This window comes from Phacochoerus africanus, chromosome 14, assembly GCF_016906955.1.
Source record: "Phacochoerus africanus isolate WHEZ1 chromosome 14, ROS_Pafr_v1, whole genome shotgun sequence".
NCBI lineage: Eukaryota > Metazoa > Chordata > Mammalia > Artiodactyla > Suidae > Phacochoerus > Phacochoerus africanus.
This window is the reverse complement of record NC_062557.1, coordinates 54,778,823-54,805,496: the sequence shown is the minus strand read 5'-3', so window position 1 is coordinate 54,805,496 and position 26,674 is coordinate 54,778,823. Positions and strand designations below refer to the sequence as shown.

General features: G+C 55.5%; 1 protein-coding gene and 1 long non-coding RNA gene across 3 annotated transcripts in view; one reads left to right on the top strand and one right to left on the bottom strand.

Moving 5' to 3' along the window:
* Positions 1-598: 598 nt before the first annotated feature.
* On the top strand, positions 599-21,400 carry LOC125114163 (myosin-3). Its single transcript, XM_047757297.1, has 39 exons — positions 599-810; positions 2,361-2,504; positions 2,914-3,070; positions 4,604-4,631; positions 4,956-5,064; positions 5,612-5,704; positions 6,251-6,314; positions 6,394-6,492; positions 7,700-7,803; positions 7,892-8,030; positions 8,440-8,558; positions 8,644-8,793; positions 9,446-9,616; positions 9,711-10,017; positions 10,128-10,198; positions 10,757-10,844; positions 10,927-11,044; positions 11,651-11,774; positions 11,860-11,996; positions 12,084-12,339; positions 12,546-12,788; positions 12,876-13,052; positions 13,161-13,306; positions 13,386-13,476; positions 13,875-14,264; positions 14,347-14,473; positions 15,508-15,626; positions 15,784-15,980; positions 16,351-16,534; positions 17,203-17,368; positions 17,617-17,741; positions 18,199-18,507; positions 18,597-18,800; positions 18,880-19,005; positions 19,819-19,989; positions 20,086-20,190; positions 20,323-20,418; positions 20,517-20,654; positions 21,259-21,400. The coding sequence occupies exons 1-39, from the start codon at positions 607-609 to the stop codon at positions 21,283-21,285; spliced, it is 5,823 nt and encodes a 1,940-aa protein (XP_047613253.1). The 5' UTR covers positions 599-606; the 3' UTR covers positions 21,286-21,400.
* Positions 18,345-26,674, bottom strand: part of LOC125114164 (uncharacterized) — a 22,736-nt gene continuing 14,406 nt past the window's right edge. For both annotated transcript variants that reach the window (XR_007131717.1, XR_007131716.1), the window contains 4 exons: positions 20,543-20,722; positions 19,716-20,393; positions 18,922-19,147; positions 18,345-18,417 (listed from right to left, as the gene is read on the bottom strand). This is a non-coding gene — a long non-coding RNA (uncharacterized LOC125114164). The remainder of the gene's footprint in view (positions 18,418-18,921; positions 19,148-19,715; positions 20,394-20,542; positions 20,723-26,674) is intronic.

Below are 26,674 nucleotides of genomic sequence, written 5' to 3'. Positions count from 1 at the left end.
CTGCTGTCCTCCTGCAGGTGTGACTCTCAGGTGAGAAAGCAGGTCAGGTCCCCTGGCTCAGCCATCTCCAGGGTACTGGTTCCCCCCCGGCCACGGCCTTGCGGCGAGCAGGACAGGTTAGGCTGGAGAGGAGCCCCAGGGAAGGCTGCCAAGCAGATGTTGATGTGAGAAGCCGCTTGTTTGCAGAAGGGACTGAAGCCGGTTTCTAGGTGGGAGATGGAGCCACCCTGAATCCGAGCGGTTCCAAAACTCCTTAGCTATTTGCCCTTTAACACGCCCTTTGAAGAATGTTGGCTTTTGATAGTGTTTACCTTTACGCCTTCCCTCAGCAACCCCTGGCTTTTACAGAAGAGGAAAGCGGGATCCCAAGAGCTGCACCCACCTCTAGGCCCTCTGCCCGCCCCAGCCCCGGCTAACGGGGGAGCTTGGATTGCGTGCATCCCGTGTCCTCTGCACAGAGGAGCTGCTCAATGAAATGCACCCATTTGATCCCCGGGGGCTGGATGGCAGCGGCCTTGCTCCTGGGCTCCGCCTGGAGGGCGCCTGTGGGGTCAGGGCTGGAGCCTGGCCTGGGGACTCACTGCGGGGTCCCTTCCAGCCGACACCATGAGCAGCGACACTGAAATGGAAGTGTTCGGCATAGCCGCTCCCTTCCTCCGCAAGTCGGAAAAGGAGAGGATCGAGGCTCAGAACCAGCCCTTCGATGCCAAAACCTACTGCTTCGTGGTCGACTCGAAGGAAGAGTATGCCAAGGGGAAAATTAAGAGCACCCAGGATGGGAAGGTCACGGTGGAAACCGAAGACAACAGGGTAAGCCCGGTCCCTACCCTGCAGGCCAGACACACACCCTCTGTCACCCGCTGTGGCTGCCCCGCTGTGTCCACTGCACACCGGCCATTTGCAGATGTGTTTGGGCACCAGAACACCTCCCTGGCACCAGTGACACTCACTGGGCATCACTCCCTTAGCTTCCCGACAAAGCAGAATACTGGCCTCGGGCTGCAGGACGGGAGAATCCCCTGGTTGTGGCTGATCAAAGCCGTTCCTGTTCAGGTGCTTCTGTCAATGTTTGTGACACTCTAGGTCAGTGGGGACCAGCTCTGTGGGTCCTACGCGTGTGGAGTTGGGAGAAGTCGCCTTTGACAGCCTAGGTTTCCCCCAGTTCTTCTAGCAAAAGCTCCCTAGGGAAGTAAAGCTACCTAAAGGGGGTCGAGGGCCCTGGTGGACCACAAGCTCCATGTGAAGCCGCAGCTTCCGCACACCAAGAAGGCGATGGGCAGCGCCGCCCAGTGCACCCCGGCCCAGGCTACTGGGGAGTGCTGGGAGGAATTCCGGACTTCACACGCCTTGGAGTCTAGACGAGAAGACTCTGGAAATGTTCTAAGAAAAGTTAAAAAGAAAAAGAAGAGGGAAAAAAATCCCAGAAAGAAAAGGAAAGAGCACTGTCAGGTTGGACGTGAAGGGAGAGGGCACTGAAAACCGCCCTGCGATGCTCCCGCGTACGGACGTCCGGAGGGCAGCTTGGTCACTGCAGCCGAGAAGGACTCGCGGAGCCGCAGGGGAGGCGGAAGCGGGACGTGATGATTGGCACCTAAGATGAGCCGGGCCTCACGGGGCGGCTGGTGGCATGAGTGGTTTAAGTGAATTCCGGCTTGAAGGCAGGATTCCCGCCACCTCACCCAGGGGCAGGACAGGGAAAATGACCTTCTTCAGAGGAGGGAAGGGCAGGGCCAAGCTCCACGCCCCCAAGCGGGGTCCTTCAGCCCCTGGCCCTGGGCCAGGGGGCTTCTCTTCTCGAGGGGAGCGCAGAGGGGCCCACCAGTGCCTCGAACCCCCGCTCTGCTGTGTGGCTCCTTCCCCTGGCTCGTAACGGCCTGGCCCCAGAAAGGGCGCCGGGCTGGGTTCTCTTTCACGAGCACGGGTGCAAGGGTGTGAACGGGCACGATGTGGGCTGGGGGCTGGGCAGCTGTGTTCAGAGACACACTGCTGGCTCACTCTGGTGCCCTCTCCTCAGTCCCTGCCCCAGGGACGCCAGTGAACCTGCTGTGTGGTCAGTAGGTGGCAAAGACCAGAGACTCTGGAGCCGGGTCTCGGCCCAGCCGGCATCACTGGGCTGATGCCTCCCGGGCCTGCGTCCTTCCCCACCCGCCCACGGATCCCTTCTGCTGTCCGTCATCCTGCCCTCTCCTCAGGCCCGGTGGAGACAGGAGGAAAAGCCCCCAGGAACGGAAGCAAACCGCACGCCGTTACCGCCACCCCCAGCCGCCCCCGGCCCGTCCCCTTGAGTTCTATCCTGTGCCAGATGTGGAGGCAGGTTGCGCAGAGAAGCGTAGGCGCACAGGGCACCCTTTCCCTTTCAGACCCTGGTGGTGAAGCCGGAGGATGTGTATGCCATGAACCCCCCCAAGTTTGACCGGATTGAGGACATGGCCATGCTGACGCACCTGAATGAGCCGGCCGTGCTGTACAACCTCAAGGACCGGTACACCTCCTGGATGATCTATGTCAGTGCCCATGTGTGCGGGGTTCCTGGGGCTCCGGTGGGGTGGGGTGGAGCTGCTTAGGCGGCGGGTGTTTGCAGGGTTCGAGTTTGACTAAGCTGTTCAGCTAAGGGGGGAACGGACAAAGGAAGGGGGATGAGGGTGCTGGGAGATGAGAAAGGGGGAGACGCAGGGGCAGGGAGGAGAGAAGCTGGAAGGGGTGAGAGCCAGAGGCGGGCATCAAGGCTGGGGTCCCCGTGTCATCACCCACCAGCCCTGGGAGGTCAGCTGCGCCCCTCTCGAGTCTCAGCTGCCTCATCAATAGAGGCAGATCGTGTCTCGCCTCCTTGACAAGTTTCTCATGAAAGAGAAATGAAAGGCAAAGGGCGTTACAGACCAGACACACACACCTCCATGTGTTACCCCCCCACAGACCTACTCGGGCCTCTTCTGTGTCACCGTCAATCCCTACAAGTGGCTGCCGGTGTACAACCCCGAGGTGGTGGAGGGCTACCGAGGCAAAAAGCGCCAGGAGGCCCCGCCCCACATCTTCTCCATCTCCGACAACGCCTATCAGTTCATGCTGACAGGTGGGTCTCCAAGGAGAAAGTCTCGGGAGGTGGGCAGGGCTCCATGTAGTATGTGCCTCCACATGACGGACTGGAGGCTGGAGCTGCTGAAAGAAGAGGGGGTTCCCGTCATGGCTCAGCAGAAACGCATCTGACTAGCAGCATGAGGATGCAGGTTCCATCCCTGGCCTCGCTCAGTGGGTTAAGGATCCAGCATGGCTGTGGCTGTGGCCTGAAGCTAAGCTCCTGTTGGACCCCTAGCCTGGGAACCTCCACATGCTGTGGGTGCAGCCCTAAAAAGACTTAAAAAAAAAAAAAGAAAAAAAAAACCAGAGGCCAGATATTTTTGGGCCTCGAAGGCCCTGGGGAGGAGTTTAGATTTAAGGGAAGCATGTGGGCCAAAAGCAAAACCGACCATTTCATATGGTTCAACCGAATAGGATGAGAAGCCAGCTGCTGGTTGGAAGCTGGGGCTTAACCTCCATGCGCCTCATTCTCAAGAAGGGGTGTCTTCCAGCTCCCACCAGGGACTGCGCAGGGTATTAGGAAAGGGATGGTGCAGTGACCTCTCACTGCTAGAGATGCGGAGAACTGGGAAGCCTTTTATTTTTATTTTTTATTAAAATATTTTTTTAAAGGGCCACACCTGAGACATATGGAGGCTCTCAGGCTAGGGGTCCCATCGGAGCTGTAGCTGCTGGCCTGCAACACAGGATCTGAGCCGTGTCTGCGACCTACACCGCAGCTCATGGCAATGCCAGATGCTTAACCCACTGAGCAAGGCCAAGGATCGAACCTGTGTCCTCTTGGATGCTAGTCAGATTCATTAACCGCTGAGCCACGATGGGAACTCCAAAAATTTTTTGGAAGTGTCTTTGATGTGCATTGTTATTTCTAGCGCACAGCAGTGACTCGATTATACCTATGTATCCTTTGTCAGTCTTTTCCACTGTGGTTTACTGTAAGATATGGCAGGCCCTGTGCTATCCAGGGGGGCCTTGTTTATTCTGTATGTAGTGGTGGGATCTGCTCATCCCAAACTCCCAATTTATATCTCCCCACCTTTTTCTTTGGTAACCATTAATTTGTTTTCTATGTATGTGAATCTATTTCTGTTTTGTAAGTAAGTTCATCTGTATCATATTTTAGATCCCACACATAAGTGATGTCATCAGGTATCTGTATCTTTCTTACATGGTATGATAACCTTAAGGTCCGTCCATGTTGCTGCAAATAGCATTATTTCATTCTTTTTCATGACTGAGTAATGTTCTATTGTATAAATACACTACACATCCATTTATCTGTTGATGAACATGTAGGCTGGAGAAGCTTTTTTATTTTTTAATGGCTGCACCCACAACATATGGAAGTTCCCTGACCAAGGATTGAACCCAAGCCACAGCTGCAGCAACAGCAGATCCATTAACCTATTGCATTGGACTGGGATCGAACCCACGCCTCCACAGTGACTCAAGCCACTGCACAGCGGGAACTCCGGGGAAGCTCTATTTATATTGCCATCAACTCTATTTTATCCTTTTCCTTTGGCAGATCGTGAAAACCAGTCCATTCTGATCACGTAAGTATCCAAGGGGTCACAGTTTCATAGCTGCAGTTTCACAGTTGTGGCTCTTTGCCCCAAATGCAGAGGGAGAGATGCCACTTGCTCTGTTCTGTTCATGAGGAAGTACCGAGAGCGAAGTCTGTGAGGCAGAGACGGGCGGGGGACGGGCAGGAAGGTGTGTGAGGCCTCAGGAGGGTGCCGTCCCATCCAGGCCAGCTCCCTGGGGCCCCTGCCTCTGCGAGTGGTGGGTGTGTGTCTGATGTGGCTCAGGTGACATCTTTGGGGCCTATGCACACTAACGGGACCTGCTTCTTTTGTTTCTTTCCGTGGCTCTGACAGTGGAGAATCCGGGGCGGGAAAGACTGTGAACACCAAGAGGGTCATCCAGTACTTTGCAACAATTGCCGCCACTGGGGACCTCGCCAAGAAGAAGGACTCCAAGATGAAGGTACGGAGCGAAGGAGGCTCGCTCGGCCTCCACGGCCGGCCCTCGTCACCACTTCCGAACAGGGGGCATGGGGAGGCCACACCCCAGCTCTTCACGGAAGGGACAGCAGGCAGCAGTTCTCCTAGACAGCCCAGCACGGGTCGATCCTGCAGGACCAGACCCTGTGCTTGCCTAGAACATAGGCCCCGAGACTCTCTAAGAAAGGTGGGCTTGGGGGCAGCTCGCGCGCAGCAGCGTCACCCACCACCTGGAGGGAACTGTGGCTCTACCTGCCTTTCAAAACATATCGAACAGCAGCGTGAAAGGAATACAGGCCCCACCTCACTCCCTGGAGACTCGAGGCGTCGAAGGGTGGGCGGAGGTTTGAGTCCAGACGCAGGAGGGCCGCATGGAACAGAACGGCAGGAGGGCTTTGAGCGAGACAGTGGGGAGGAGGGGATGGGCCCCAGGCTGGGAAGTCGGGAGGGACTGCGTCACCCATGGGGGTGCGGGCGGGAGGGGCGACGGAGCCCCCCCTCGCCATCCAGCCCGGCACTCCTTGCCCCAGGGGACTCTGGAGGACCAGATCATCAGCGCCAACCCGCTGCTGGAGGCCTTCGGCAACGCCAAGACCGTGAGGAACGACAACTCGTCCCGCTTCGTGAGTCCCGTCCAGCTGGGGTTCTCGGAGGCCTGGAGGAGCCTGCAGCCCTGGGCTGGACAATGGAAGGAGCCGCAGCCACGGGACAGGCGCAGACAGAGCAGCAGCGAGGGAGGGAGAGTGCAGGGAAACTGCGGCCCGGCCTCCTGTAGGCAGGCCTGGCAGGGAAGCCCCGAGGTCCCAGGATGAGGAAGGACCCGCCTCGGGGCGGGGGGGGGGGGGTCCTGGCAGAGTCAAGGGACCCCCAGAGGGTCTGAGCAGCTGCGGGGGTGGGGATGGGGCGAGACCTGGAGCCTGGAAGCTGGGAGGCCAGGAGGAGGGTTTGGGCTTCATGGAGAAAGGAACTGAAGGATCCTGTAAGAAGGAAGTGATGTGGTTTGCTGTGCATCTTGAACAGAACCTCTCCTACGTTCTCGACCGGCTGTGCGGGGCAGCTGGGAGGCTGTGTGGAACAAAGGGGATGGGGAGAGGGGGACACACGACACGTCACTGTTCACGTGGCCCAGGAGATGGGCAGGAACACCTGGTCTCCCCCCACCCTCCCAGGGCAAGTTCATCCGAATCCATTTTGGTACCACCGGGAAGCTGGCCTCCGCAGATATCGAAACATGTGAGTAGGTTCCTGGGATCAGAGGGCGCCAGGACGCCAGGGGAGCAGCGGGGAAACAGTCCTGCGTTTGTGCTCCTAGATCTGCTCGAAAAATCGAGGGTGACCTTCCAGCTGAAGGCTGAGAGGAGCTACCACATCTTCTACCAGATTCTTTCCAACAAGAAGCCAGAGCTCATAGGTGAGGATGTCATGGGGTCGGGGGAGGGGGCGCTGGGGGGCTCGGCCTAGATGAGCTGACCAAAGAGAGCTGTGCAGAGGTGGCCCGGCAGCCAGCAGGGGAGTTTGCTGTAGAAGTGGATGGGGCTGTTTGGACAGTGACAGGCCACTTTGAAAAATGGGACTCCAGTGGCCAGGAAAAGATTAAGCCACAGCCGCCTTGAGGGCTGCTTGATGGAAACCTGCAGAGTAACAAAGCAAAGCATTTAGTGGTCCCCTGGCGCCCCCTTGTGTTCCAGGTCCACTTTGCTCTTTGCTCTCTGGCGCATTTGCTCAGACTTGTGGGCCCTCGCCTGGAAACAGGCTGCAGTCTTTCAGTGGTTTTTGGAAGAGACTGTGATTCTACCAAAGATCTCCTCTCCCCCTCCAGGGCTCTGTCCTGGCCCACGTTCAGCCAGCTCCCCTCCTGAGCTCCCCAAGCCTCCACCAGTGCACCCAAGCTGGGGAATCTAAATACTCTTTCTGGGGTTCTTTTGTTTTTGGATTTTGTCTTTCTAAGGCCACACCCACGGCACATGAAAGTTCCCAGGCTAGGGGTCTAATCCAAACTGTAGCTGCCACGCCACCTACACCAGAGCCACAGCTCACAGCAACGCCAGATCTTTTTTTTTCTTTTTAGGGCTGCGCTGGCAGCATAAGGAGGTTTCCAGGCTAATGGTCTAATTGGAGCTACAGCTGCTGGTCTACACCACAGCCATAGCAACGCAGGATCCAAGCCACGTCTTCGACCTACACCACAGCTCACGGCAACGCTGAGCTTAACCCACTGAGCAAGGCCAGGGATCGAACCTGAAACCTCATTGTTTCTAGTCAGATTCTTTTTCTGCTGTGCCACGAGAGGAACTCCAATGCCAGATCTTTTAAGCCACTGAGTGAGGCCAGGGATCGAACCCGCGTCCTCAGGGATGCCAGTCGTGTTCGTTAACCGCTGAGACGGAAACTCCCTCTCTGGGTTCCTAACCTCCCTCAGCAGGGAGGGCTGCAGAGTCCTCCCTGGATTGCATATTCAGCCACAGCCTGAGTTTTGAAAGGCTGTTTAAGAGATTTCTAACCTACGCTCAGTTTGGGCCCCAGCAGCAAACGTCTCAGCCCAGGATCCAGGGCCTCAAAGCCACCAGGGGACGCTTCCTTTGCAGCCACTGACCTCCTCTAACTGTTGGTCATTGCAGAGCTGCTGCTCATTACAACCAACCCCTTCGACTACCCGTTCATCAGCCAGGGCGAGATCCTCGTGGCCAGCATTGATGATGCCGAGGAGCTGCTGGCCACGGATGTGAGCAGAACCGGGAGAAGGGGGGGGGGCTCCTCCCTGCCCCCTGTCACCAGGGTCAACCTGCTGACGGGCTGTCCTTCAATCCCAGAGTGCCATCGACATCCTGGGCTTCACCCCAGAGGAGAAATCTGGACTCTACAAGCTGACGGGCGCCGTGATGCACTACGGGAACATGAAGTTCAAGCAGAAGCAACGGGAGGAGCAGGCAGAGCCGGACGGCACGGAAGGTAGCAACCCGCCGCGACAGGCCATGCGCCACGGGGTGGGGGGCGTCCAGCTGAGCTCCCTCCAGGCCACTTTTGAAAGCGAGGAGACCTTCTTTGCCTGGAGAGGTGACTGTCTCCAGGGCTCAGCTGCCCATGGCTCCATGTGCAGAATCACTACAATGGTCCCGTTTCAAATACAATGAGGAGGGACCAGGGTTTTCTGGAACCCAATGCTGCCTTTTCATAAAGTCTATCATATTCTCTGACTCAGCTCCTACTGGCCGCAAATAAGCAAGGTAGAGACACGGAATGTAATACACTTGGAGCTGAGCCGAGCTGAGTGTTCAACCATTTAGAGGATTTTAGGAGGGTTCTTCCGCTCTGCCAAGCATCGGGGCTTCCCTTGTAGTCAGCCTTCTTTTCTTGCCAGTGGCTGACAAGACAGCCTACCTCATGGGCCTGAACTCTTCGGACCTCCTGAAGGCTTTGTGCTTCCCCAGAGTCAAAGTTGGGAACGAGTATGTTACCAAGGGCCAGACCGTGGATCAGGTAAGGGACTGGGGCCAGGCCGGGAGGGGGCGCGGGCACCCGGTGGCCCCTGCCTGCAGACGGCGGCTGACCCCTCCCCCGACAGGTGCACCACGCGGTGAACGCACTCTCCAAATCCGTCTACGAGAAGCTCTTCCTGTGGATGGTCACCCGCATCAACCAGCAGCTGGACACCAAGCTGCCCAGGCAGCACTTCATCGGCGTCTTGGACATCGCGGGCTTTGAGATCTTCGAGGTCTGCGTGCTCCTGGTCGCACGGCTTTGTGTGGGGGGTGGTGTTCCACCTTCGTATGGCGGGGCAGCCCAGGCCGCACACGGCAGTGCCTCTGGGAGGAAACTAGAGGGAGGCGGGGCAGGCAGAAGAGCCTGCGGAGGTGGGAAAATTTAAGAGTAGGGAAGACGTGTGTCAAGTGGGATTTTTAAAACGTCACCAAGCGGGTAAAAGAAAAGAATCCAATGCCATTACTGACAAAAAATAGGGAGAGCCAGAAACAGAAGAAGCTGACAATAAGCCAGCCATGCAATCTCTTACATAAATATCCTACTGGCTCCGGGTCAGAAGCACACAGCCTTGCCGATTTAAGACCTGCAGTGAGTAAAGGTGGGCTTGACGTGTGTGAGGACAATGAGACGTATAGACGACCAGTGACAACGAGGGCTGCAGGGAAGAGGCCCGGGCCCCGGGACTCGGGAGAGGGAGAAACATCTTCCAGCTGGAATTTCAGAGAAGATGCCAAGGAGGAGGTGGGATCCGAGCCAGGCCCAAGGACGTGACCACATCTGAGAGCACAAATGAGTTGGCGGGAGCTTGAGACGACGAGGAGGAAGGTCGGTGGATCTTTGATCTTGTTCTAACTTTTCGTGTGAACATTATGTCTCGGTGTTAGTATAACAGCCTGGAGCAGCTGTGCATCAACTTCACCAACGAGAAACTGCAGCAGTTTTTCAACCACCACATGTTCGTGCTGGAGCAGGAGGAGTACAAGAAGGAAGGCATCGAGTGGACGTTCATCGACTTCGGGATGGACCTGGCCGCCTGCATCGAGCTCATCGAGAAGGTACTGCTGTGTGCGTTCGGGAGCCTCCCCTCGCGGCCCCGCTCCCCGTCCCTGCAGGTCACGCTGACCCGACATGCTCTCTGCCTTGGTCCAGCCCATGGGCATCTTCTCCATCCTGGAGGAGGAGTGCATGTTCCCCAAGGCCACAGACACCTCCTTCAAGAACAAGCTCTATGACCAGCACCTGGGCAAGTCGGCCAACTTCCAGAAGCCCAAGGTGCTCAAGGGCAGGGCCGAGGCCCACTTCTCCCTGATCCACTACGCGGGCACCGTGGACTACAGTGTCTCGGGCTGGCTGGAGAAGAACAAGGACCCCCTGAACGAGACGGTGGTCGGGCTGTACCAGAAGTCCTCCAACCGGCTCCTGGCGCACCTCTACGCGACCTTCGCCACGGCCGACGGTAACCGAGCCCCTGGCGCACCGGGGATCCGCGTCCTCCCTCCGCTCAGCCCACGGGCCGAAGCACCTGTAGGCCTGCTAACAGCACACGCCACCTTTTCTTTCTTCCAGCTGACAGCGGAAAGAAGAAAGTTGCCAAGAAAAAGGGTTCTTCCTTCCAAACCGTCTCTGCCCTTTTCAGGGTAAGAAAATACACATTCATTTGCTTGTGATGGGTTCCTGTCACCTCAAAATGAGCAGTGTAGAGGTGCTAAACTTGGTTAATTCAAGCGCAGTGATGTGGGCTTACTGTCTGGTTACTGTCCCTGAGTGAGGTGAGTGGCGGTATGATGATATATAAACGAGGGCTCATGAGTGGAGGGCCAGACTTTAGCTGTCATTTTACACTGCAGCTAGCTGGACTGGCTGGCCTGGGAGGCGAGGCCTCGGTACAGGCTCTCCAGCTCGCTGCAGGGACACAGGCAGTAGCAGCCCCCACGCCCGGTGGAGCCGGGTCTTCCCTGGAGTTGATCTCAGAGGGCATCCTGCACTTGGCTGGTCTCCGGCTCCCTGGGAAGCAAAGGACTAGCATATGGGTGCTCTGCCTACACCACTAGCCCCAGGACCATTAAATGAAAGAGTTAAATAACGTCTTTATTCCTTAGAATTCATGATAAATTTAATTTTATCTTATTTCTTTGGTACAGTATGTCTCCACGTTTGTAAAAAGGCTACAACCAAATTTGGTCTTTTTCTTTTAGGAAAACCTGAACAAGCTGATGTCGAATTTAAGGACGACTCACCCTCACTTTGTGCGCTGTATCATTCCCAATGAAACCAAAACCCCAGGTACAACACTGCTGGCTCTGGAGGGGGTGCTCAGGTTTAGGGACTCCTGTGTGAGGCTGACGTTTGTCGCGCCCCTCCTCAGGGGCCATGGAACATAGCCTCGTCCTGCACCAGCTGAGGTGTAACGGCGTCCTGGAGGGCATCCGCATCTGCAGGAAGGGCTTCCCCAATCGGATTCTCTACGGGGATTTTAAACAAAGGTGTGTGAGAAAAATGTTCTACACGCGTCTCAGTGAGAGGGGTCAGTGCCGAGGGCTGAGAGGGAGAAATACTGGTATAGAAAGATCCATCTGGACACGACAGTTATTAAGGACTTCATGTCACATGGTCCCCCCCCCCCCCGGCCACGTACGTGTTTCCTTCTCCCACACGGTCTCAGGAGCTTCTCTAACACGCAACATGGCAGAAAAAGACCTGGCCAGAGGGTCAGGAGACCTAGATCCAGGCCACTCTCTGGCCTGGGGCCAAGGGCAAGTTTCCTTTCCTCTCTGGACTGTGGCCTTCTTGCCTCTTGGAAGAGAGGCCCGAACCAGGAGATTTCCAGAGCTCGTGTCTCTGGAGTTCCTGCTGTGGCGCAGTGGGGTCTGGATATCTTGGGAGTGCTGGAAGGCAGGTTCCATCCCCGGCCTCGCACCCTGGGTTAAGGACCTGGCATTGCTGCAGCTTTGGCTTGGATCTGATCCCCGGCCCAGGAACTCCATATGCCTCAGGGTGGCCAAAAAAGAAAAGAAAAAACGAAAATAACCCACCCCAAAGTCCACGTCTTTGCTCATGGTCTGCAATCGGTCCTGTGTCCCCAATGGCAGGTACCGCGTGCTGAATGCCAGCGCCATCCCCGAGGGACAGTTCATCGACAGCAAGAAGGCATGTGAAAAGCTGTTGGCGTCCATCGATATTGACCACACTCAGTACAAATTCGGACACACCAAGGTAGGGCATCGATTCGGACAGCTGCTGGCCCGGGTCCCCGTTGGCCCCTCCAGAGAACTGACGCCAGCCATCCTTCTCCTTCGAGGTGTTCTTCAAGGCCGGCTTGCTGGGAACCCTGGAGGAAATGCGGGACGACCGCCTGGCCAAGCTCATCACCCGGACGCAGGCCGTGTGCAGGGGCTTCCTCATGCGCGTGGAATTCCAGAAGATGGTGCAGAGAAGGTCGAGTGGGGTCTGTGCTCAAACCTGAGCTCTGGGGGGGCAGTGGGGGGGGGTCTCTCCCAGCAACAGCCGCTGTTTTGTTTTCAGGGAGTCCATCTTCTGCATCCAGTACAACATCCGAGCCTTCATGAACGTCAAGCACTGGCCCTGGATGAAACTCTTCTTCAAGATCAAGCCTCTGCTCAAGAGCGCAGAGACCGAGAAGGAGATGGCCACCATGAAGGAGGAGTTCCAGAAAACCAAGGATGAACTCGCCAAGTCAGAGGCCAAGAGGAAGGAACTGGAGGAAAAGATGGTGACTCTGGTACAAGAGAAGAATGACCTGCAGCTCCAGGTCCAGGCTGTATGTGTTCAGGATTTTTTTTTTTTATTTTCCTTCTAATTATTATTTCTGATTATTTCATAATAAATATTTATTTTGGGGTGAGATTTTTGCTTTTTATTTGGGATGCTTCTTAAAGGACCTCACATATAACAAAGTAGTGAAATGTCACAGACCTTATCTTTAAGTCATTAAAGGAAATCACGATTCTATTGGTTTTTTTAAAGGAAAGTGAAAACTTGTTGGATGCAGAGGAAAGATGTGACCAGCTGATCAAAGCCAAGTTTCAGCTGGAGGCCAAAATCAAGGAGGTGACTGAGAGAGCTGAGGACGAGGAAGAGATCAATGCCGAGCTGACGGCCAAGAAGAGGAAACTGGAGGATGAGTGCTCAGAACTGAAGAAAGACATCGATGACCTTGAGCTGACACTGGCCAAGGTTGAAAAGGAGAAACATGCCACAGAGAACAAGGTACACTCTTTATGGGTCTTTGCAGCTTGATGTGGTCATTGCAAACCCCATCGATCTCCTCTTAGAATTGCCTGTGGCTTCTTTTAGGTTAAAAACCTTACTGAGGAACTGGCCGGCTTGGATGAAACCATTGCGAAGTTGACCAGGGAGAAGAAGGCCCTCCAGGAGGCCCACCAGCAGACCCTGGATGACCTGCAGGCAGAAGAGGACAAAGTCAACTCCTTAAGCAAAATCAAGAGCAAACTGGAACAGCAGGTGGATGATGTGAGTGAGCGGTGCTGACTGGGAGGCCTGGGCTTCGGGTGGGAAGAGCCTAAGAATCCTCCGGTGCAAAGCGTTGGTTCTGGTGCAAAGAAACGGTGCCCTTTGCAGCTGGAAAGCTCCCTAGAACAAGAAAAGAAGCTCCGGGTCGACCTGGAAAGGAATAAAAGGAAGCTTGAGGGCGACTTGAAGCTTGCCCAGGAGTCCATACTGGATCTGGAGAATGACAAGCAACAGCTGGATGAAAGGCTCAAGAAGTACGGCCTAAAAGCACTGGGTTCAGGCTCCCAGTTCCCAGGCATCATGTCCTCACATGCTCCAAATTTCCCTTCCCAGGAAGGATTTTGAGTCCAGTCAGCTGCAGAGCAAAGTGGAAGATGAGCAGACCCTGGGCCTCCAGTTTCAGAAGAAAATTAAAGAGCTCCAGGTAGGCGGTATCTGGGACTTGTCTTTGACACGTGGGGCGTGCACCGTGGGTGGCGTGTCTGGCATACGCCATTCAGAGCAAGCGGGCGGGACCGCCGGAAGCGTGGCTGTCCTCTCAGCTAGGCCCACGCGGTAGTGAGAAGCAGTTTTTCCATAAATAAAAACATACATAGTGGAAGAACTTCAGGTCAACATGTTGTTGGGATGGACGCTGTCCTGGGTTGGTCACTGTGGGGGTGATGCCCGCGCTGAGGCAGGGAAAGTGGCATCAAAGGCGGTTGGCAGAATGGGCGCACCCTCATGGAGGAGTCCAAGAGTTGGTTGTTCTCATGGGGGTGGCAGCCAGCCTGCTGGTGACATGCCAAGTCCAGAGCCTTCTGGGATGACCCGCCCTCACAGGCTCGAATCGAGGAGCTGGAGGAAGAGATCGAGGCCGAGAGGGCCACCCGCGCCAAGACGGAGAAGCAGCGCAGCGACTACGCCCGGGAGCTGGAGGAGCTGAGCGAGCGGCTGGAGGAGGCGGGGGGCGTCACATCCACGCAGATCGAGCTGAACAAGAAGCGCGAGGCCGAGTTCCTGAAGCTGCGCCGGGACCTGGAGGAGGCCACCCTGCAGCACGAGGCCACAGTGGCCGCGCTGAGGAAGAAGCACGCGGACAGCGTGGCCGAGCTGGGGGAGCAGATCGACAACCTGCAGAGGGTCAAGCAGAAGCTGGAGAAGGAGAAGAGCGAATTCAAGCTGGAGCTGGACGACCTGGCCGGCAACGTGGAGAGCGTGTCCAAGGCGAAGGTGTGGCCCGGGCCCGGTCCTCTGATCTCCGCGGCCCTCCCGCCGCAGCACTCACGCCACTGCTGCCTTTCCAACCCTGTAGGCCAACCTGGAAAAAATCTGCCGCACCCTGGAGGATCAGCTAAGTGAGGCCAGGGGCAAGAACGAGGAAATCCAGAGGAGCATGAGCGAGCTGACCATGCAGAAGTCCCGTCTTCAGACGGAGGCCGGTGAGTGAGGAAAACGGGGAGGAGTCACCCCCCTCCCCCCGACACCCACGGATGGGGCCGCTGGTCAGAAGTAAAGGCAGGATGTGTTTGGGGGAGAACCTAGGGAAGCAGCAGTTTCAGGAGAGAGGCAGTCAGCCTAACCCACGAGAGGGCCATTCAGTGTCCCAAGGAGGACAGCAAATACCGAGGGTCCAGGAGGGATGAGGGAGCAGGGGCCCCTGATAAGGACGGACTCAAATGACTGCTTGGTTTGCGTGCTTCCACCATCAATATAAACTCACATCAGGAAAGAGCCTGGGGTGGAAACAGGGCGGAAACCGAGTCCCGTGAGTCTTCTACTTCTTCCTGCATGTAACGCAGATTTGCTGTCTGCCATCGAGCCCTTTAAACAGTCGAGAAAGAAACAGAGCCAATCCGTCCAGACTCCTGGGTGCCAAAGTATGGGGGCATCACCTGGGGCTCTGACCCTAGCACTGGCCCGGCAGCCCATCAGCACGAGAGAACCAGGCCTTTGTAGCAGCTCCACCAAGACAGGAAGTTTAGTCACCACTTCTGCCGTGACCTTGGACGTTCACCTCTGGAGTCCTAAGGCCCTTCCGCCCCTTCTTTTCCTCTCACCGTGACAGAAGCATATAAGCCAGAACCACCACAGCCACCCAGGAGTCAGCTTCACGATACGAAAGATATCAAGTCCTAGGGGAAGGCAGCCAAGGCGTGCGAGGCCTCCCTTAATTGACGACCCAGGAAACAGCGGCGAACACCAGCCACCCAAAGGGCTGGTGGGAGCTTTGAGGTGGTGACTTTACAGTTATTTGCAACAAGTTTTATCGGCAAAAGTCACTCCACGCGCCTAGAAGTTTACAGTGATAACAGGATGTGTTTTCAGTTTTCCCTTCTCATGGATACATCTCTTCAGCCCCCAGAAAGGACCACACCTAAGTTTACTCTGCCCAGACCACAGCACAGCACCTTACCCCCCGAGGAACTCCGTTGAATGAATGAATGGAACGAAAATATTTTCCTTTTGGACACAGGTGAGCTGAGTCGTCAACTCGAAGAGAAAGAGAGCACAGTATCACAGCTTTCCAGAAGCAAGCAAGCGTTTACCCAGCAAATAGAAGAGCTCAAGAGGCAGCTGGAGGAGGAGAGCAAGGTGGGTGCCTTGAGGGCCCTCCCCTGAGCGGACCCTCAGTACCACCTGCAGAAACAGGCAGCCGCGTCAGCAGGCAGTGGCGGTGGCGGTGTACGGGGCTCTCATGCACTCGGCCCTGAGATGCTAACCCACGGGGGCTCTCCTCTTTCTTCTGCAGGCCAAGAACGCCCTGGCGCACGCCCTGCAGTCCTCCCGCCACGACTGTGACCTGCTGCGGGAACAGTATGAGGAGGAGCAGGAAGCCAAGGCCGAGCTGCAGAGGGCGCTGTCCAAGGCCAACAGCGAGGTTGCCCAGTGGAGGACCAAGTACGAGACGGACGCCATCCAGCGCACCGAGGAGCTGGAGGAGGCCAAGTACGCAGCTCCATTGGTCTGAGAACAAGGCGTCCCCGATGATCAAGTGACAGGGGCACTGACTTTAGAACCACCCGGGAGGGAGTCTGGGCCTAGATGTTTCCCATCTCTTTCTTCTGTGTTTAACGCAGTGCTGTGCTGTTAGAGGACCTGGCATTAGCACATTTCATGGAGACAGACGACTTTGATCTTGGTTAGAAACCAGGCGGGTTATTGATCACTGATTTTTAGCAGACAGGAAATTCTCCAGGGCTTCTGAAAGCAAATGGGTGTTTGAAGCACAGAGATTAGCGATTCCAACGTGATGAACCGTGACGTTTGGGAGGACTGAGCCGTAAACAGCATCTGCTTCTCTTTCACGTTCTTGAAGGAAAAAGCTTGCTCAGCGCCTTCAGGATTCCGAGGAGCAGGTGGAGGCAGTGAACGCCAAGTGTGCCTCCCTGGAGAAGACCAAGCAGAGGCTGCAAGCGGAGGTGGAGGACCTGATGGTGGACGTGGACAGAGCCAACTCTCTGGCTGCTGCGCTGGACAAGAAGCAGAGAAACTTCGACAAGGTGCCAGCTGGGCTTCTGCCGGCGGACCTGAGAGTGGGAGCACCCGGGGGTCGTGGTGCAGGAGGCTGGGGTCCCATCCTGGCTCCACCCCACCAGCACTGTGACCTCAGCCGTGGCCCTGAGCTCCCCTGGGCTGTAGTTTCTGCATCTGGAAGTGAAATGGGAGTGGGATGGGGGTGGAGGCCCCTCTCAAACACGGTCCCTGGAGACAAAGCCCTTCCTACCGTGTTGTCCACTCCCCAGCGTTCTTGCTCCCGGATCTGGCTTATCGCTCGGGGTGGCTGATGTGGGACCCTAACTCGGGTCTCCTCTCTGCCTGGCAGCCTCCCCTTCCGGAGCACCGGCCAGGCCGCTGTGAACTGAAGTTTTCATGAAATATTTAAAAGTGCAAGGCCGCTTCATTTTAGGAAAAGGGCATTTAGGCCCAGCTAATTCCTTCCCAAAGGATCCACTTGCTTTTTGGGGTGGCCATTGTTTCGTTACTGACCAACTCCTGGTCTTGAGTATGTTTATAGGACAAAACCTTAGTTAGTCCATAGTCAGGAGCAAGGAGCTGGTGGGACCCGGCCCAGGATCCCCGATTCTCAGGGTGTTTACCTTCATGTTACACTGGGTTGGAAGCTTGGAGGGGGGAGCAGAGGAGTGGATGGCCCACCCCCGTGTTCCAGGTGCTCGCCGAGTGGAAAACAAAGTGTGAGGAGAGCCAGGCAGAGCTGGAGGCAGCTCTGAAGGAATCCCGCTCCTTGAGCACCGAGCTCTTCAAGCTGAAAAATGCCTACGAAGAAGCCTTAGATCAACTTGAAACTGTGAAGCGAGAAAATAAGAACTTGGAGCGTAAGCGGTTTGTCTGAATCTCCCTTCCCGCTGTGGCCAGAGCGCGTGCTGGGGGGTGTGACAGGTCACGCGCATGCAGAAGCATTCGCCATTGGAGGGGCTGTTTCTGAGTCTCTTTGTAAGCAGCTTATCACTGGGAAGCAGCATCCTTAGAGCAGGAACGCACCGGTTCAAAGCACAGGGTCAGTGCTTCTGCCTGGAAGCACGTACAAAGGCGCTCGATGCAACCAGAACTTCTCTCTTTGCAGAGGAGATAGCAGATCTCACAGAACAAATTGCTGAGAACGGTAAAACCATCCATGAACTGGAGAAATCAAGAAAGCAGATCGAGCTGGAGAAGGCTGATATCCAGCTGGCTCTTGAGGAAGCAGAGGTGAGCAGAGGGCCAGGGGGCAGCAGACACTATGACCTCCCAACCCCATCTGAATTTCACCTCCGTCAATGGCAGCCCCAACGCCAGCTCCCTTCCCATCAAGTCGCATGAAATAACTCCTGTGAATTGTCTTGCACTTACTGGAGAAAGTCATTACATTAAAATAGGCCTAAAAATGAGATATTACAAATGTCTTAGATGAACTTAAAAATCTGTAGAGTGCCTTAAGGCCTCAAGAAATAGGATTTAAATGTTAATATCATTTGATAGTATAATAACAAATAGCAACGAATCATTCTATTTCTGCAGTGAAGGTAAGTTAGGGATTTTTAAAAGATCGTTTCGAATATGGCAGAGTTAGAGGTATGAATGTTCCACTGACGCTTTATCACCCCAAAGGGTGGTGGAGCGGGCTCGTCTCCATCGCTGGTACTGTGTCTGTTTTTGTCCTTCAAAGGCCGCCCTTGAGCATGAAGAGGCCAAGATCCTCCGAATCCAGCTGGAACTGACGCAGGTGAAATCGGAAATTGACAGGAAGATGGCTGAGAAAGACGAAGAGATCGAGCAGCTCAAGAGGAACTACCAGAGAACCGTGGAGACGATGCAGAGCGCCTTGGACGCCGAGGTGCGGAGCCGGAACGAGGCCATCAGGATCAAGAAGAAGATGGAGGGGGACCTGAACGAGATCGAGATCCAGCTGAGCCACGCCAACCGCCAGGCTGCGGAGACCCTCAAACACCTCCGGGGCGTCCAAGGACAGCTGAAGGTCTGGGAGGGCTCCCTGGTGGGAAAGCGCTCCCACCTCCACCACGCTCGCCTCCACCTCAACTCATGTTCCCCTGACCCTCGGGCTAGGACACCCAGCTCCACCTGGACGACGCTCTCCGAGGCCAGGAGGACCTGAAGGAGCAGCTGGCCATTGTGGAGCGCAGAGCCAGCCTGCTGCAGGCCGAGGTGGAGGAGCTGCGGGCCTCCCTGGAGCAGACGGAGAGGGCCCGGAAACTGGCAGAGCAGGAGCTCCTGGACGCCAACGAGAGGGTGCAGCTGCTCCACACCCAGGTATCGGGGGGTAGCGAGGGAGGCGGGGGGGACCTCAGCCTCACACACGCCCAAGTAACCCCTGCTCTGCTCACCCTAGAACACCAGCCTCATCCACACCAAGAAGAAGCTGGAGACGGACCTGATGCAGCTCCAGAGCGAGGTCGAGGACGCCAGCAGGGATGCGAGGAATGCCGAGGAGAAGGCGAAGAAGGCCACCACCGACGTGAGGCTCCCCCCGCCCTGCGCAGCCGCCAGCTGAGATAGTGAGCCAGCGCCCAGTAGTCAGGGCACAGCCTTCCGGGCACGCATGGTGCGAGTTCTCCAGAAGCGCTCCCCACCTCCCCTGGAACTTAGCATGTCTCCCCCTGCACGTTTAAACAAAGAATGTAGCACAGATAAAAAGACCAGAGGGATTGTGTTTCCTGCGCCAGTGGAGAGGGATGCTCTTCATTCCTTCAACATATGGTTGATTACAAATTTGAAAGATGAGACCTTGGGATCAGAATGGGGTCAGTATCCCACCAAACGTCACCTTCGAGGAAGCTGGCTTCCCTCTGGCCGATACTGAACCTTCCTGCTCGCAGAGGCCTGGGCCTGTGCCCACGGCTGCCACAGCGCCACCTGCTGCCGGAAGGACAGCACTACCTCGTGCCGGTCCGGCAGCGCTCACACCCCCATCCCTGAGAGGCCTTCCCTTAAACTCGCCCCCTACACCCGTGACGCTAGTCACCAGCTCAGCACTCTCTAAGCCTCGGGTTCTGGTGACAGTGAACGGAGGAACTTCCTGAGGGCGGGGGGGTAGGTCCCAAGGAGGCTAGTTTAAGAAAAGGAAAGAAACCATTTCCCACGCAGCCCTTGCAAGTTTCCCTTCTCAGCTCATGTCACATGCCCGGTGTAGCCCGCCTCAGATTCCCCGGTGGCCTCAGCCGTTACCTCATCCATGTCCTTTGTCCTCTGTTCCTCTGGGTACCCAGATTCCGACAGCTCCAAGCACTTAACCTGTGTCTGCAACTAAGTGGGTTGATGTGCTTTTCAGGCAGCCATGATGGCCGAGGAGCTGAAGAAGGAGCAGGACACCAGCGCCCACCTGGAGCGGATGAAGAAGAACCTGGAGCAGACGGTGAAGGACCTGCAGCACCGCCTGGACGAGGCGGAGCAGCTGGCCCTGAAGGGCGGGAAGAAGCAGATCCAGAAGCTGGAGGCCAGGGTGGGTACCTGGGGGACGGACCCCAGCAGCAGCACAGCTTCCCGGCCTCTCCCGGTCGTGCTCTAGCCCCAGACTAACATCCCAACCTTCCTCCAGATCCGAGAGCTGGAGTTTGAGCTTGAGGGGGAGCAGAAGAAGAACACGGAGTCTGTCAAGGGCCTCAGGAAATATGAGCGGCGGGTCAAGGAGTTAACTTACCAGGCAAGTGGAAAGAAACGCCCCGGGCATTTGCGCTGTGAAGTGCAAACACGACAGAGTCCTCTCTAGAAACCGGGGACCTGGAGCATCTCGGCCCCCTCCTGTCTAGGAAGCTCCCCCTGTGCTCTCTTTCAGAGTGAAGAGGACAGGAAGAATGTGCTGAGATTACAGGACCTGGTGGACAAACTTCAAGCGAAGGTCAAGTCCTACAAGAGGCAGGCGGAGGAGGCTGTAAGTGAGCGCAGTCCTCTCGCAGCGCCTCCCGCTTCGGCCCCCGAGCTCTGGAGAGGCGCTCACCCATCCTCCCTGCCCCGGCTCCTTGGTTTTAGGATGAACAAGCCAATGCTCATCTCACCAAGTTCCGAAAAGCTCAGCATGAGCTCGAGGAGGCTGAAGAACGGGCTGATATCGCCGAATCTCAGGTCAATAAGCTTCGCGCAAAGACCCGAGACTTCACCTCCAGCCGGGTACGTAGTCCCCCGGCACCAGGTGCGGGGCGGTGGTGCTGCGGGAGGTGTGGCTCCTGGGGAGGAACCTGCTGGGAGGAAGACATTTCTGCGATGGAAGGGACCGAGGTCAGGCTCAGGCTCAGGAAAGGAAAGGATTTGCTTAAAGCCACCCAGCTCTGTAAGTCACAATAAAGCGCCGTCCTGATTATCACAACATTTTAAATCGACTATACTTCAATAAAAGTTAAAAACAAAAAGCAAACCAAAAAAACACACAACGAAAAAAACAAAAAAACTCCCACCATCCTGAAAAGCAAAGGCGGGTCCCACAGTGAGCTTTCGGCGCCCTCTGCTGGCCAGTCCCCGTCACTGTACGTGTAGGTACGGGGACGCCCGCCTGCGAGTGGGAAGCCCCGCAGAAGGGGCTCCTTCAGTCTGAGGGCCAGTCTCAGGATGCAGGGTGACCGCTCCGCGGGTGCAGTCATGTATTCTCCTGAGATCCAGAGAAGGTCCCATGTCCCGCTGAGCTATGCAAGCAGCAACCCCAGATGCTCGCTCGGGAGGGAGTGGGAGAAAACTCTCTGCCCTGTGACAAAGCTCAAAACGCCCTCTTTCTCCCCAGATGGTGGTCCACGAGAGCGAAGAGTGAGCGATCCTCCTCTGGAACAGGACAGAAAATATGCAAAATGTGTATTTTCATGGTTCCTGACCCTTCACTTCCATGTGACTGCTTTTCACATGCAATAAACCTTGTCTTCAGTTTGGGGCTGTTTTGCTGTGTTTTCTCTTCCCCGGGCAGAAGCGGTTCATTGTTTGGTGATGTTTATGTCCGGTGCTGAAATCTCGGTAAGCAGGTGGCCTGATCAATTCAACTGGTGTGTATGTGTGGGAACAGAGATGGCTTGGAGTTTAAATTTGAGATTAGATCAGAAATAAAAACACTCCTACTAGGTTAACCACTGCTTGGGTAGAGGAAAGGTGCGGGGAGGGGGGAGGTTGGACAGAGTCTCCAAGTGACCTGAGGAAAACATGAAGGTTTGCAGGGGTCACCTCATAAGGCCAGGGCCAGCGGCGCCCACGTCCTCGCCTGGAACCTAGGAAATAGGTCAGGCAGCGCCTCCCACAAGCGCTGTGCCAGCAGGGGTACACAAATGAATCAGATATTTCGGAGGGTCTGGTCCCTCCGAAAAGTCAGTCCAAATCTACCACCGACTTCTTGGCTCAGTCTGCACTAGTTCAAAGCTGCACAACCTTATCCAGGGTAACCCCATCTTTACTGTGAGAGAGAAAATACGGCAGGAAATCAGAATAACTATCTAGATGACCTGCAACTGGAAACAGCATCTTCAAACCTGGGATCCCCTGTTTGTTGTTAAAATTAAACTTAGCAGAAATAGTTGTCAAGTTCCCTCCTGTATCTGACACTAGACGGTTAGGAGATGACCCGGCCTGACGTGGCAGGAGTTAAAGACCCAGGGGAGTTCTGGGCCTCCCGGGTTTGTCATTCCACAGAAAGGCCACCATAGATGTCGGATGTCACTGGCCTGTCAGTGATTTCGGGTAATCCTACCTCAAAGACCATGTCTCTCTGACTCGCTCTCAATACTTGACGGTAACACTGGGACTAAAAAGTGGCATACGTCCCCCTGGTGGGGGCTGGTGCTGCGAGGAACGCACAGCAACCAGAACAAGCCTGGGCCCAGGCCCTGGCCTGAGGCTGGGCCAGAAGGGCTGCAGGTGCTCAGAGCCTCAGAATTGACAAAGCCAGCTACAGACTGCCTTCTGCACACAGTGGGAGACAGGAAAGGCAAGGGAAGTTTCTCGTTACAGAGGGACTCCAACTGGGGGATAAAGGAGGAATGGAAGACCTGGAACATGACTATGCTATGAATTACGAAGCCCTGATGAATTACGGCCACTAGTGTCACAAAAATAAGACAGCCAGACATGAAACGCCTCCTGACAAAAGTACGTACACTACTGTCCAGGAAGAATTCCTGCCCAACAATCTCACTTGGGTCTGATCCAGACCCTAAATTTGTCCACCAACTTATAGGACAAAGACGCCAGGATATGGAGAACTCCACAAAACATTTAGTTTTTCCAATATGTAAACTGCAAGGGAAAATACATTAAAGAAATGGAAGGGGAAATTATGGATTAAAAGAGACGCAGACTTCTTGCATATACACACGTACGCCCCCAGCTGGTCAAATTTCAAAACTGACTGGATATATGATGATGAGATGGGATAGCTGCTCATTTTCAAAGTGGTATTGTAATTATGCTTTCCAAAATATTCCTTATCTTTTAAAAACATAATAAAATACAGATAAGGAAGAGGGGGGAAAAAGGCAGGTCGACAGGGCCATCTTTGAAGGAACTTGTTTTCTAGATCAGACAAAGACCTGATGAAAGAGGTCCCTGATGCATTTGATACAGAAGCAGGTCACAGAGGTAGGAAACCTTGGAGGCTGGAGGACCTGACACGGCCACACACAGGCCACGTGCAATATTTCACCCAGAGGAGGAGGAAATGGGTTCTAGGAGCGATCCGTAACTGTATTAGGCTCTGATTTTGTGAGGATAAAATGGAACAATTCATTTTCTGTGAGTCTATCATAGTGTGACTGGATTTTCCAGTGTTAACTTATGCCCTGAAGCAAAGGACGCCCGTGATACAGAAAAGATAAGCCCTGTACGAGGAAGGAAAATGGAAGCACGTACCTCATTCCAAAGCAGGCCCTGCCGAGCGCCCCCCTCCTCCGTGACCCCAGCAGGAGGGGAGGAGGGGGGGTCAGATCGGTTCCCGAACTCCTTCCCTCTGCACTCAGCTCACGCTCAGCTCATGAGGACTCAGCCACAAGAAGAGGAGGCGGGCGGGTCAGGCTTCCTTACAGATGCGGCAGAAACAGAAGCGGAGGTGGGATTCCCTCTAGAGCCCCACTCCCTTCCACCCCACAGCGCCGCCTCCGCCTCTGCCTCCGGGGCAGCCCGAGCAGAACTACCGCCGGGAGGGGGCCGGGCCAAGGTCCCTGAGGCCTCGACAGATACAACCAAAGCGGACAGGGCTTGCTTTCCGACTGTGGCCTGTGTCTGTCAGCAGGCCTCCCACTAGAACCCGTCTCTGGCCACCAACTCGGCCCACTTCAGAGGCTCCCCTCAGGCCACGTGACCAGTCAGTAGGGACGTGGGGGCCTGCTCCTGGGCAGTAGCTCCCAGTTCTTTTGCACGAGAGCCCCAAACAGGAGGGCAAACCGGGGCAAAGGTCCCTATTTCCCACTAACTTCTTACCACCTCCAGATTAAGGGCCAGTTCACGTCACTTTTCCTTCTTCTGAAGAGCCTCACTTAAAAATTTTTTTCCAGTGTTTAGACACAGAACTTATTAATTTCCCCCCTGTAATTCTCATACTCACCAGAAAACTCTCTGAATTCTTTACTGAGCCTCAAATCTCTTGGCACCAGACTTCCATTTTTCATTACCTCTTATAATTTTTTTTTTTTTTTCCTGGGGCCACTCCCGCAGCATGTGGAGGTTCCCAGGCTAGGGGTCTAATCAGAGCTATAGCTGCCGTTCTTCGCCACAGCCACAGCAGGATCCAAGCTGCGTCTGCAACCTACACCACAGCTCATGGCAACACCGGATCCTTAATCCACTGAGCAAGGCCAGGGATCGAACCTGCAACTTCATGGTTCCTAGTAGGATTCGTTAACCACTGCGCCACGACAGGAACTCCACCTCTTATAATTTTTTAATTGCACAAGAAATACATGCTCAGGAGTTCCCGTCGTGGCTCAGGGGAAACAAATCCAACTAGGAACCATGAGGTTGCAAGTTTGATCCTCGGCCTTGGATCCAGCGTTGCCGTGAGCTGTGGTGTGGTCACAGAAGTGGCTCGGATCTGGCAATGCTGTGGCTGTGGCCGGTAGGTGCAACTCCGATTGGACCCCTAGCCTGAACCTCCATAAGCTGTGGGTGCGCCCCCCCCCAGAAAAAAAGCGAAAAGAAATGCTCGACACAGGACTAAAACAATCTATCTGTCAATGCTGAAGCGCCGGGCATGGGGACGGCAGACTCCCTTTATTTGGAAGCGATGAGATCCTGATTTATGATTGGTGGGGCCCCCTTCTTTAGGACATGGAAGGGGCTCAGCTCTAATAGGAGCAACACGTCCTCAGGGTGACAAACCGCTGTGGTCCGCAGCCCCTCCTGCTGGGGAGAGCGGCCTTGCCCTTCTCGCCTGGTCACCGCGACAGCTGAGCGCTTTAATAAAGCAGAGTGTACCTAGACGTGTGGGCTGAGGAAGCCGCCCAGAACATGGAGTCTATTCCCGCCCTCCCAGGAATCCTCCTGCTAAAACCAGCTGAGGCTGAGGGTGCCTGCGGCTGCTCGCCAGGGCCAAGCCGGGATCTGGTTACCCTGAGCAAGGCCAAGACATGCCGGGGGGCCCTCGAGCACCTGGTGAGGGCAGCTGGGCCCAGGAAGGCACTGATTATTTTTAGCTAAGTTGTTTCAAGCTTTCCGTGGCAGTGAGAAGCAAGAAGCCCCGTCACCTGGGCATTTGGGGGCCTTCTCCATGTTTTAGCAAATGAGAGGTGGCCCCAAGGACCCCTGAGGAGGCCCATAGGCCACCTTCACCAAGAGCCCAGCTTCCAGACAGAGGGGCGTCTTAGATAAAGAAAATGGACCATTGTCGTCCACAGAGGGTTCCTCAGTGACCCAGAGATTCAAAAATAAATGAGACAGAACCTTGAGCCTCAAGGACAATCAAAGAAATCTAAGTACTCAGATAACGATGGAAGAGAAAACAGAGGAAATGGGAAACTGAGGAAGGTGACAGGGTGACACACTTTTAGAGTCAGAGACCAAAAGAAAGTCAATCCCTTTAGCAGTGAGCCACTGCTCTGTACACAGCAGGTGCTCAGCATGTGCTGAACTGAACTCCCAGTAAGAAGAGAAAGCGGTGGGGGATGCTGTGTGACCTTGGGGAAAGCCAGTTCTTCTGACCTTCTGCTCTGCGTGTCACCAAGAAAGACGTCACGACAACCCAGCAGCCGAGACCTACGGATGTGGGAGCGGTGCTAACAGGCACTGGACTTGCGTGGCTTCCTGAAGCAGCGGGTGTGGGCATGGCTGGGCACGGGTCACAGGGGCTCGGAAGCCTGAAGACAGAGTCAAGTAGCAGAGGAGGCCCTTGGGGGTGAGGCGCTGCCGTGTGAAGCCGGTTTTGAGGCTGCACGTCTCAGGTCTCTGTTCCTTTCTGTACCAACTCATTCACCTGTCATTTACAGCTGCCCACTACGTGCCCAGGGACAGGAAACAGGCAGACAGAAGTCCCCAGGAAAGCCAGGCCAGGAAGAGGGAGCGAGAACTCTGCTTTGAGGCCCCAAGGCTGAGGGCGGGTGGCGGGCCAGACATTTCCAAATACGGCTCAGCCTCAGCGTGGGGCCGGATTAGCATCCGCAGCAGCTGCGCCTATTTTGGGCCTGGGGTCTCAGGCCCTGGGGAGCAGGTGTGGGGACGTGAAGAACAGGCGCTTACGTGGGTGTTTATTTGGGGGCGCCCTGGCCTCACGGCCAGGGGCCAGAGCCAGCCCCCAGCTGGAAACCTACCATCTCCTCCTCCCGTCTCCCCTCCACCCCCAGGCTTGCTTGGGAAGCCCGCAGAGTGGAGCCCAGTCAGGCCCCTTCTCGCCACTGCCCCGATGCCCACAGCCAGGTGGTGCCCGACGGTGCGGATGTGTAGGCCAGACATCACATTTCTAAAATACACTTTCCAGATCATTCCTACACCAGCCCACAGGGCAGTGAGGACGGGATGGCCACTTTTGGAAAGGAGTTTAAGAGGACATGAATTTTCACCTGTTCAAGGGACTTGCCTTGAGTTCCACAGTAAATCCAGCCCACGAGAGGGTCTTAGGTCACGAGTGACCTATAGATACACACCGTGTGGCCACCATCAACCCCCACGGCCAAGAGCGTGCAGCCCGTGGGCTCATTCTCACCTTGTGAGGGGCTCCATGGGACAAGGACATG